This window comes from Mauremys reevesii, linkage group 2 (assembly GCF_016161935.1).
Source record: "Mauremys reevesii isolate NIE-2019 linkage group 2, ASM1616193v1, whole genome shotgun sequence".
Classification (NCBI taxonomy): Eukaryota; Metazoa; Chordata; order Testudines; family Geoemydidae; genus Mauremys; species Mauremys reevesii.
The window spans coordinates 1,835,137-1,847,115 of record NC_052624.1 but is presented as its reverse complement, the minus strand read 5'-3'; the positions used below and the strand labels follow the sequence as shown (position 1 = coordinate 1,847,115).

The 11,979-nt window shown below is 55.6% G+C and overlaps 1 protein-coding gene across 1 annotated transcript; it reads right to left on the bottom strand.

Moving 5' to 3' along the window:
- Positions 1-1,003: 1,003 nt before the first annotated feature.
- On the bottom strand, positions 1,004-9,385 carry LOC120397117 (zinc finger protein 135-like). The gene is made up of 4 exons (XM_039522637.1): positions 9,243-9,385; positions 6,884-7,004; positions 6,234-6,347; positions 1,004-4,591 (listed from the first exon to the last, which is right to left on the bottom strand). The coding sequence occupies exons 1-4, from the start codon at positions 9,264-9,266 to the stop codon at positions 3,225-3,227; spliced, it is 1,626 nt and encodes a 541-aa protein (XP_039378571.1). The 5' UTR covers positions 9,267-9,385; the 3' UTR covers positions 1,004-3,224.
- Positions 9,386-11,979: the final 2,594 nt, after the last annotated feature.

The following is an 11,979-nucleotide window of genomic DNA, read 5'->3' as shown; positions in this document are numbered from 1 at the left end:
AGTTATGACAAGAGCAGTTTGCTTTATGGAAAAGTTACACCGGGGAATTATTTGATGTTGCTGTAGCTGCAATTTAGAAGCTGGAAATAGAACGAATCAGCATCATGCAGCCAGCCGGCTCTTCACCGATTCCCACTGGCCCCTGGCCGGGACCCACGCAGCCAGCGTCCGAGGGGTGCAGTAGAAAGCTGTGTGATTGAACGCTGGCGCTCAGCACGTCTGGTTAACCACACGGCTTTCCTTGGCGGGGTCTGGCTGATGGGGGCCAGAGACTCTCCACCCAGCGCAGGGGGTCTCTGCGTTTTTCTTTCTGAGATGCCCCCACCCCGCTATAAAATCTCCACGGCCCACCTGGTTTTCTGCATATAAAAGCCAGGGTGAGCGTTATGGGGCAGCAAGCCAGGCGACTGCCCTGGGCTCCATGCCACAGGGCCCCCACGAAGCTACATTGCTCAGGGGGGCTGGGGGGGCTCAGGGGCCTGGGCTTCAGCCCTATGCGGGGGGCCTTTGGCTTTCTGCCCTGGGCCCAGCGAGTCTAATGCTGGCCCTGCTCGGTGGCCCCCCTGAAACCTGCTCGGGCCCCCTGGACTCCTGGGTGAGAACCACTGGGCTAGTTTATCTGTTCGGCGGTGCTGGGCCTGGCCACCGTCTGCACTCTTCCGGACTGGCCTCCATGCCCGGTGTACAGGGAAGCAGACCTGGACTCCTGCAATGCAGCCTGTCTCCCATTTATGACCTCTCACTGGCTCCTGCCCCTCAGCTGTGGGGCAGAGACTGGGATCTGCGCTACCGCCAGCCACCTCCTGGCCCTTCCCGGGTGGCCCTGGAGAGAACGGCTGGTGAGGCCCCCCCGACACACTTACTTTTAGTTGATATAATTTTAATTGTTCTTTCGAAGGAAGAAGAAAGCAAAGTCAGGACCCCGTACAGCCGTTACAGTGTGACACCGTTCCCAGCGCCCCACCCAATACAGCGCATTCCCCGACTCGGTCCCTTTTCGGATAGGCCCCCTCCAGCCTGGCTAAGCCCCCCACCGGCATTGCTCTGCACTGAGATTTTTGTGTTGACTTGTGTTTGTTGGCTGGCCTTTTGCTGGACAGACTAGTCTCCAGTGAGAATATGCCACATGACTTATTAAAGGGAAACTGTCAACATAATAAATACATAAAACTCTGCTCCAGTATTAACGCAGAAAAAATGAAACCATCCCCTATGGCTCCTCATGAATGAGGCTGGTTTCAGGTCACATTTTGCACTTCACTCTGCTTGGGAAGAGGAACCAGACGGCTTGCTTTGCTAGAAGCTTTCCTGCTTGTGGTCCATTTCACTTCCTGTCCTCATGTACCACAGTGCCGCGCAGCACTGCAGGGGATTGATTAAACCCCCCAGACTGGTTCATTTAAATTAAAAAGCAACAGGGAAGAGGGTTTATTCCTGTCGGGTTTTACAAAAGCTTCACCCAACCTGCATTTTGTACCTACATCTCCTTACAGCAACCAGCTGATTATCAAACCCGCAAGGGCCCAGGCAAGAAGCCACCACAAATCCTGCACATCAGAAACACCTGCAGCAGACGGACTGAAGTGTCTAGGCCAGTGATCCTCAGAACTTAGTGGTTCAGGAGCCAAAATTAATGATCAACGTGCCCCCAAAAGCCCCAGCAGCGTGACCGACAGGGGAAATACTTGGTTTTATATGTAATTATTCTCACAGCAAATAAGTTACTAACTTAGAGCAAGCTGATAACTGAATTGGTTAATTACAATGTAAAAGCATCCTGATTGGTTAATAATTCAATCATACGGCGTTTTAATATCACGTGCTGCAAAGAGCCACAGGAGACCCAGTAAAGAGCCACTTGTGGCTTGCGAGCTGCAGTCTGAGTATCACTGGTCGAGGTGATGGGCTCTATGGGTAAAATCTGCAGATTAACTCTCTTGTAGCAAACACTGGAGAGGCAGTGACATCAGCTGTCAGTCCAGCCTTGGGTGGCACCTCCACAGGTCACAGGGAGATGGTGGTCACCCTAGGATCTCACGCCCACACCCACCGGGCCCAATCTGACTCCTATTCAAGTCAAATCAGTGGGACTGGATTATCCCACAAGGGATCCAACTCTTGAGCAGCATAGAGAATCCACTGCTGCATGGTGATAGGAAACTGGCAGGAGAAATAAGGACAGGAAATGGACACACCAGACACTTGAGTTCAGGGCACAAGAGAGATATGGATGGGCAGGAGCAGTGTGCCAGGTGGAAGGAGAAGTGCAGGATTGCCCAGGGTTGGCATGCGCCTCAGAGAGTATCTGCCATTTTTAGAGGCTTTTAACGTATTGATTAGAGAGAAAAATCTACCCCCCTTTTGTGTGTGTATTATCATGGATTTTATCCAGCATGCTGCATCATTCCATAGGGACGTGCATGTGACTACGAATAGCATCTTAGTGCTAATACTTGCTAATTTAAAATGGTCTGATTTATACAGGAGACATACAGGAAGGATAAAATCAAAGCAGACACAGCAGACCATTGCTAATTACGTCACTAAACAAATGAAAGAAAGACAGCTTGGCCACAATTTTCTGCCAAGATCTGATTGAGTGGTGTAGTGAGTTTGCATATTACTCAGACTTCCTCACTTCCACAAAGTACACCGCAGAACACTTCCTAATAGACTATAGCATAAACAAACCGAAACGCTGTGCCCGAATAAATGAACAATGTCCATTACAAGGCAGCAGCCCTGCTCTTTGATTATACGCTGAGCGTCTCATTTGCAAGATTCAGCAGTTTTCACAGACACTTGTGCAAAGCAGCACAGTTCTACTGTAATTAGAAAGCTAGCATACGCAATGGGGCACTTATTTATATTTTGGTTAAGATATTTTAGTGTATTTACTAGGCAGCCAGACAATGTTATACATTTAGGAGACCAATCGAGTTGCTTGTAGAAAATTCGTACTCTGGAGAGGAGACTGACACGTCAGCTGTTTTTACGCAAGGTCCCACACCAAGGATGGGCCTGGAGAGTTGAGTGTGTGTGTCACAAACGTCACTTTTGCACACCCAGGTTGGAAGGTAGCTTCCAAGGAGGCTTTTCTGTTGGCCTCTGAAGACACGTTCTCTCCTAATCTAGAGCTCACGGTCTTTCACTCCTGCATCTTGTCAGCTCCCAGCTCCCAGACATAGTGTTTGCCACGTTCCACCCACAGAAATGGTTCTCTCTCATGTGTGGCTCCTCTGATGTAGCACAAGGCGTTTGCGCTGCATGAACCTCTTCCCACACTCATTGCACACAAAAGGTCTCTTTCCAGCCGGGGTTCCCTGGCGGGCTCTAAGAGGTGGCTTCTGGCTAACGTTTGCCCTGCACTGCAGGGTACCAGTGAAGGGCGTTTGCTGGACCAGGGCCTGTGGGCTCCGACTGGCACCTGTCCTGGTGCTCTTCGGCAGCGCCTGCTCAGTGTGAGTTCTCTGGTGTGCCAGCATTATCCGCTCGTCCCGGAACCGTTTCTCGCATTCTGCACATTGATACGGCTTCTCCTCTGCCAGGACCTTCTGGCGGCAGAAACCCACGTCATCCTCCAGGCCTTCCTCCCCTTTGCCACGGGGCTCCTTGCCCCTGTGCACCCTCTGGTGGCTTTTCAGGTGCTGCTTCTGGCTGCAGGTCTTCCCGCACTCGTTGCACCTGTAGGGCCTCTCGCCTGTGTGGATCCGCTCATGGATGATGAGAGTTTTCTTGTCCTTGAAGCTCTTCCCGCACTCGGGGCAGGCAAAAGGCCGCTCCCCTGTGTGGATGCGCTGGTGGCTGATCAGATGGTGCTTCTGGCTGAACCTGTGTCCACACTGAGCACAGGAGAAGGGCTTCTCCCCGGTGTGGGTACGCTGGTGGCTCAAGAGATGGTGCTTCTGGCTGAAGTTCTTCCCGCAGTCTGAGCACTGGAACGGCTTCACTCCCCTGTGCACTTTCTGGTGGGACACGAGGATCTGCTTGAGCCGGAAGCTGCTCCCGCACTGCAGGCACAGGAACGGCCTCTCCGCCGTGTGGGTGCGCTGGTGCTTTTTGAGGTCTCTGCTCTTGTTAAAGCTCTTCCCGCACTGAGCGCACGTGTACGGCCTCTTGGGTGCCTGAGGGCTTCTCTGGTGCCTGAGGAGCTGCAGCTTCTCAGGAAGGCTCCTCCCTCTCTCGGGGGCAGCATCCTTCTTTCCCACATGGGTTTTCTGATGTCTCTTCAGGTCCCCCTTGGATGGGAAACCCTTCCCGCACTCAGGGCATTTAAAGGGCCGCTCCCCCGTGTGACTCCTTTCGTGGATGGTCAGGGCCGTGTTACTCTTGAAGCTTTTGTCGCACTCTGGACACGTCGGGGGAATCTTCTTTAGCGAGGCTTTTTGGGGAGGAGCCCGCGGGGGTTTGTCCTGAGCAGTCGCCACCTGGTTTTGCAGCTTCCGGCGGGATTTGCTTCGAGCCAGGCCGCTCTTCTTCACACACTGCGGTGGGCTGCTCCCTTCCTCCAACTTTCCCGAGAACGCACTGGGCGATTCCGAGGTCTCTGTGTCTTCCTCCTGCTCCTCCTTTTTAATCCTGATTCCATCATCTAGTGGAAAGAAGACAGAGGGAAGAGTCCAGATGGTATTTCAGGTGCTGAGGATGGAAAAAAATCTGCCCATTCAACAAGACCCCCCATTCCAGAGGGAATCCCAATAGGTTCCCTGTGAGAAGTTCTGCTATTGGGAAATCCCCTCTCTTCCCACAAATTACAGAGACATTCCCATCACATCCAAGTTTCTACCGCCCAAGAACTAGCCAGTGGAAGCCAGCTGCGTTCACCTAAACAGGTCTGGCTCCCATGACGGCGACCTGAAATATAACCCCCGCCGAGAGACAGATTCTGCTGTCAGTCGTACCGGTGCAGCCCAGTGACTTCAACAGAGCTATTCTGGCCTAAGAAAGCACGTTTTGGCCACTACGCCCAGCCTGCAGAGGATTATAAACTGGGGATTCCTGCCAGCCATGTTTCTATTTTATTCAGCCTAGGTTCTGACCCCACCCTCCCCAGTGCAGAACGTGAGCTGACAGGAACGCGAACTCTGGAGTGGCATTATAAGCCAGTAACTTTCTCGGTACAGGAGCGGGAGGGACTCAGGCTATGAGTTAACAAGTCCTGTTGGGAAGTCACGACTGGCTCCAGCCATGGAGGAATTCTGGCTACACACGAACAGAGCTAGGGACGCTCTTCCGACACGCGCAGGCTTCAACGTGGTAGGAGCCCCTCATTGCCTTTAAGGAATGTCACTCTCAGTCCAATGCCCTGTCCATTAGGCCACCCTTCGAATGTCCAACTCTTCTCTGTCTAGCTCAGCTGTGGGCAAACTACGGCCCAGGGGCCACATCCGGCCCCGGGACCGTCCTGCCCGGCCCCTGAGCTCCCGGTTGGGGAACCTAGTCCCCGGCCCCTCCCTCGCTGTCCCCCTTCCCCACAGCCACACTGCCGTGCAGGCTGCGCTCTGGCCCACCACTCCCACTGGGCAGCGTGGGGAGCGCAGCTGGCTCTGGTTGGGTGTCGTGGCTGTGAGCTCCTGCTGCTGGTAAGGGAGTGGGGAGCAGGGGGGTTGGGTAAGGGAGCGGGGGTTCTGGGGGGCAGTCAGGGAGGAGGGAACGGTTGGATAGGGTGGAGGTTCTGGGGGGGTGGACAGGGGATGGGGAACAGGGAGGGTTGGGAGTGGGAGTCCCGGGGGGCTGTCAGGGGGCAGGGATGTGGATCGGGGTCGGGAGGGCAGTCAGGGGACAGGGAGAAGGAGGGGCTGGATAAGGGGGTGGGATCCCTGGGGGGATGTTAGGGGCAGGGGTCCCGGGAGGGGTGGCCAGGGACGAGGAGCAGAGGGAGGTTGGATAGGGGTGGGAGTCCCGGGGGCTGTCAGGGGCAGGGGTGTGGATAGGGGTTGGGGCAGTCAGGGGACAGGAGGCAGGGGTTGGATAGGGGCAGGGGTCCCTGGAGGGGCAGTCAGGGGACAAGAGGCAAGGGGGGTTGGATGGGTTGGGGGTTCTGAGGGGGGCAGTCGGGGGGCAGGAAGTGGGAGGGGGCGGATGGCGGCGGGGGCCAGGCTGTTTGGGGAGGCACAGCCTTCCCTACCCGGCCCTCCATACAGTTGCGCAACCCCGATGTGGCCCTTGGGCCAAAACGTTTGCCCACCCCTGGTCTAGCTCCCCATCCTTTGGGATTCCCCCCCACTACTCACCTGGCCAGAAGGACTGCGGGGTCCCCCACTCTCTGGGAGGCGGAGGGTCTCCAACACATGGCTCCTCTTCTTGCTCAATTTTACATATGATCTCTGGTTTGACAGCCGGCCACCCTGTTCCAGGGACGGAGAACAGGAAAGTCGCACGTTTACATTCACGTAATTAGAGTCTGGAAGAAGGCTCCTCCATCCTCATCGTCACAGGTCCTACCCTCGCTCAGCTCTAGCTCCTCCAAATTCACGGCGCATGCACCTTTCACACTCCTCTGTCCATACTGCTCCCTCCATCTATCTGGCCCACTTCTGACTCGTGTCTTCTGTCCCGCTGCCCCTGCACACCTCTCCGGCTCCAGCTCTCCGTCTCTAGCGCCATTCCTCAGTCTTCTTGCTGCAGGAATCTTTCCTCTCTAGGGCTCCTTACCCCATCCACTGTCCCATGTTTTACCCTGTCTAACGTCAGGGACTGTGTCTCGCGGTATGTCCGTGGAGTGCACCATGCGCTCACGGCGTGCTGTGAATCTGTAACGACAGGGTCGTATATGGGCCAAATTTTCAAGCTCAGGAGCCTGAAGCTAGATGCCTAACTCCATACTGAGGCCTCTAGATAAGAATGGCCCAGCTCCTGGGAGAAGGGCGAAAGGGATCCTCACCCAGCGAGGTGACCAGCTCGTAGTTGTCCCTCATCACGTCCCGGTACAGCTCCCGCTGCCATTCCGCTAACGCCGCCCACTCCTCCGGGGAGAAATAGACCGCCACGTCCTCGAACGCCACCTGCAACACAAGCCGCCCGGCTCAACCTCTTGGGCTGCACGGATAGCCAGAGCCACGCTGGGCACTGCAGCAGGATCCAGATATGGGCAAAATCCCTTGGCCCTCGTGCACGCGGTGTGCTCCCCACTCCCCAGCAGGCCCGTCTGCCAGGAACGGCGTTACCTGAGAACTGACCGCAAGGAGGGGAGCGCAGCGGGGCTGCTGGGGAAGGATAAAACAAAACTGCTTGCTGGTTATTTCAGTAAATCTCTCTGCTTTGAATCTGCAGTAAGTACAGCAAGACACAGGGTCAGTAACTAGCTCCTGATGCGTGATGGGCCCTTCAGTCTTGGGGGGGGGGGCGGGACTGGGGTGGGTTGAGAGACTGAAACGCATCCCGTAATCCTGCAAACCAAGGGCTAAGACAAGAATGGAGAAAGCGTCAGCCTGCACAGTAACGTCAGTCTCGATAGCCCCTCTGCATTGCGCACCTCACCGGGCTGGGGTTCAACCCTCCTGGGTTGGAGGCTATGGGATGATCCAGGTCAAAGGGACAAGGGTAGGGGAAGGGGAACGACCCTGAATCACTGGAGGTGTGGGCTGACCGAGGGACAGAGCAGGAATGCAAGGAGAGCTAGAAGCGGGGCGAAGGGATCACGCTGTGGTGAGGACAGACACACACAGCGCTGCAAACCTCGCAGCCCCCGATACGGGGGAGAGCGGCAGGAGCGAGCCCTGGTCACGCAGGACAGTATGTTTTAAACACGCCTTGTCTGTTAAAAGCCGTGGTTCTTTTCAGGCCAGCAGCTCAGTGGTTTTCTGACAGCACCGAGAACAATTCAAGGAGCAGCCTGCAAAACCCAACATGAGCTAGAACCAGCTCAGACTCTCGATCTGGACACTGAGCTGTCAGACACTGCACCACCTGGCCAGGAATCAGTCACGCTGCACAAGCAGCCCTCGCTGGCAGGTCTCATGGGTCCCGGGTGTCCTTCTAGGAGAGTGAGTCACATTTTAAAATGACTTCCCGAAAGCAGCCTGTCCTCACCAGGCTGCCGAACCGCCCCCGCCTTTCTCAGCTGTTATTTTTAGAGGCAATTTTAACTCTTGTGAACATAAGGGATTAGCAAGGAGCACCAGGAATAATGGGGACAGGAGTGATGCAATTTATTCTACGTGGCGCAGCCCGACTGGTATGGCCTCTCCTGACCAGAGACGTCTGTTTCCACGTCCCCGGGAGGTGGTTTTAGAACGAGGGCAAACATCCGCCAGGTGCCCGCCTGGGACACCTCACTCAGTTCACTTGTGACCAGGTCAGAGGCCAGGTTTCAGGAGCAGAAAATCCTGCACCTAAACCATCTTCCCTGTCTCCCAAGCAGCATCTCCTGGAAAAGCGGCGAATGCAGGTGCCAGGGGAGAGCAGAGACAAGAGATAGGAGCAAAGAGCTGCACGCTCATAGGTGCTGGATCTAGGGGTCCTGCCGCCCCCCGGGCCCTGGCTGGACGTGGTTTCCATCACATGCAGGGTTTACAGCTTGGTTCAGTGGCTCTCAGCTGCCCCACTACACACATTGTTCCAGCCCCCTGGGCACGCTCTGCTGAGCCAGGCCGGCAAGGGCAAGGCAGGAGCTCCTGTGCCACCCTGCAGTGCCCTGCTCCCTGCGGGCAGAGCCGCCTTCAGCAGCCCAGTCGCCCGGGGGCCTCTGCTAGGGAGCAAAGCTTAGTATTCAAGCCATCCCAAGACACCCACACTGGGGAGCACAGAGCCGCCACACACTGGGGCAGAGCAGAGACCCTCCCACCCCGGGCCTATCTGCTACCCAGAGAGCCCCCTTCCCTGCCGCCCCTGTCAATATATAGGGAGGTGTGAGAAGCGAGAGCCCCCCATCCCGGGGCTATATATGGGCAGAGAGCCCCCAGTCACCCCAACGTCCCCCTGGGCCCGGCGGAGAGCCCTGCCCCACTGCAGTCATGCTCCTGGCCTGTGTCTAGGCCCTGGCAAAGCAGACACCCCCGCCCCCCGGGCTGTTTGCCCACTGCCCCCTCTGGGCCCTGGAGAGCAGAGACCCCCGGCAACCTGGTGTGTCCAGGGCCAGCCTGGCTCCGTGGGGCTACAGGTCCTGTCTCTGCCCCGGCTGCAGGGGGAGCTCCCTGGTCACCCCCCACCCCAGCATCCAGCCCAGGATCCTGCCGTGGGGCTGGTTCCTCCGGCGGGCAGCGCCCCCCGCTCCCAGCGCCGCCCGGGGGCCAGCACCCTACCTGAGCAGAGCCCGCTGCGGCCATCCCCCTGGCCTCCGGCCCCTTGGCTGGCCGGGCGGCGGGGCGCAGGGATCGGGGCCAGGCTGAGCAGGGCGCCGGGCGGCCCGCGGGCGGATTGTAGCGCCCGGCCGGCCGGGCCGAGATGCTCCGCAGCCAGCCAGCCCCCCGCCTCCCGAGGCATTGTGGGAGATGTAGTCCCGCCTGATTGACAGCTCCGGGCACGGCCGAGACCCGGCGCGGGGGCGCAGCGCAGAGGCCAGGGGTGGGGGGAGCCCGTGTCCCGCTGAGCCGGGGCCGAGCCTTGCCCTGCTGCCGTGTGGACGCAGCTCAAGCCGCTGGCCCGAGCCGGGAGCTCTGCCTCCTGCAATCCGGCCCCGGCAGCAGGGCGGCGAGCCCCACCCGGGTCAGTGCGGACGCTCAAGCCCAGGCTTCGAAACACCGAGTCCACGAGCCCGGGCTCACGGGGCTGTGCAGACATACCCCGGGGGGCATGGGGGGGTGCTGTCTGCGCTGCAACCCCCCTCCCCCCCGGCTCTGAATCTCAGAGCCCGGGTCTGCAGTCAGGCCTGTGCTGCTGCACTGAGCCAGCTGTGTAGACATCCCCGCTCGGGCTCTGAACTCCCCCCTGCTCCTGCAGGCTCCGAGCCCCAGCGGGAAGGTCTGCATGGCTCTTTGTCGCTGTAGTGCCAGCCCCGCCACGCCGAGTCTGACGAGCCAGGCTCTGAGACTTGCTTTTGCGGGGGTGTTGTGCAGTGTAGACGCACCTGCCCGTTCCTGCGGCAGGGCACTGGCTATGTGAGTAGGGGCTGGCTTTCAGACAGTCCCAGCTTGATGTGCTGAGGCCTATGGGATCGCTGAGAATGGGCCTCTGGCCCCCAGGGACCTGGGCAAGGTGTCACCTCCCAGCTCCACCCCTCGCCGACTGCTGTGGTACGGTTACATGGATCCACTCTGCCAATTCTTGTGATTTTACCACCAGTCTAGCAATATTTGGTGCTTGTTCTGAAAGCCCCGGCTCCTGGAGTCCAGTGAGTACATGAAAACCTCAGCTTTGATTTTTTAACAAGTAAGTTTCAAGCCCTCATGGCTGCAGAGAAAAGCCTGGGAGCCTGGCCCCAAAGACAAATAAAAAGAACCACAGATTTATTAGCTTGAATAGCTCATGATTTTCTAGCCAATCTTGTGATTTTGGGTGCCCTGACTCACGATTGTTGGACGTTTGGGTTTGGCGATACTATAGCTGAGCATTTATTCGCTGTATTCTCTCCACTCAGCCCCCATCCGTCTCACACACTCTCCTCCTCCAGGCTCCCACGGACGTCTCCTGCTGAGGGCTCAGTGACTGTCCAGCTGTGGGTCGTTATAGTCTCCTCGTGCCCAGGCCCTACAGGGAAGGTGACCTGCCCCCTCGAAAGCAGCTTCTCCCCAGTTCATTATCCGCCTTTGGTTCCTGTTCTGCCAGGTCTGTGGGGCAGAATGAAGTGGGACCCCCTGTATTAATTCCTCAGGCCCCACCTCGCATTTCCCATGTGTCCCTGTTGGGGGGACCAATTGGGTCCCAGCTTGAAGTGGGTGTGATCTCCTCTCATTAACCTGAAGTGTGACTCCTCAATAGACCATTGAATAAATAAAACACACACCTCCGCACCACCACCACCACTGCTGATCAGCAACAAAGGGCCAGGGGGTTAAGGGAGTTCAGGCTTGGCACGGAGTGAGGTTTTCAGAAGGACCAAGGTGCAGGGCCATCCTTAGGATTTATGGTGCCCTAGGCGAGATTATTAAACTGGTGCCCCTGTGCCTGATCTGCTCTTAGCAACACAAATATAAGCATACAGTATTGGAAAACTTGCCACATTCACGTTATTAAAACCAGTTTAACTTAATGAAGCACACTGTAATGCTGATGCACTAGCACTAAAGAAGTAGCACTATAGAAAAAATTCTGATTTGACAGAATGATGCAAATAATATAATTTTTTTAATTGGTCAAAATTTTATTGGAAATTTATATGAAGAGGTATTGAAACAAAGATTTGTTTTTAATTAAAAGCAATCTTTCTGGCTTTTTTGGCTGCAAAATCAGTTTAATAAGCTGGGTTTCCAAACAGTGGGAAAATATAACCCTAGTTTTACTGCTAGGTAAAGCACAAAGTGACCAAAATGAAGTCAGCACAGAATCATCTCATCTAGATTAAGGTAGCACAGAAATGTTACAGAAGTCCTATTGTGCCTTATTTTTGTTTGGAAAGACATTAGTAATAGCAGCACATTCACATGATAAAATACATGATAAATCACTGCCTCTAAAGTTCCATCAAAAACTGACATTTTCACAGCTCTAGCGTGATCTGCTGTATAGATTCTTCACAAGGAAGTGTCCCTGGCCTTTTAAACTCATATTAACTATGTATTTACTTTATGAAAGTTGGAGAAAACATTGTGAAAACGTAAAACATTGGCTGCCCAACTTCTGGGCTGGCAAAAGCTATACTGACTCACAGGAAAAAAAAAAAAGCAGGAGAATCTTAGTACAACATATGGTCAGTCTATACCAGGGGTCGGCAACCTTTCAGAAGCGGTGTGCCAAGTTCACTGTAATTTAAGGTTTCTCGTGCCAGTCATACATTTTAACGTTTGTAGAAGGTCTCTCTCTCTATGTCTATATTATATAAATAAACTATTGGTATTATCTGAGGTCCTGGCCACCGGTCCTGCTCAGGCCACTGCCAGCTGA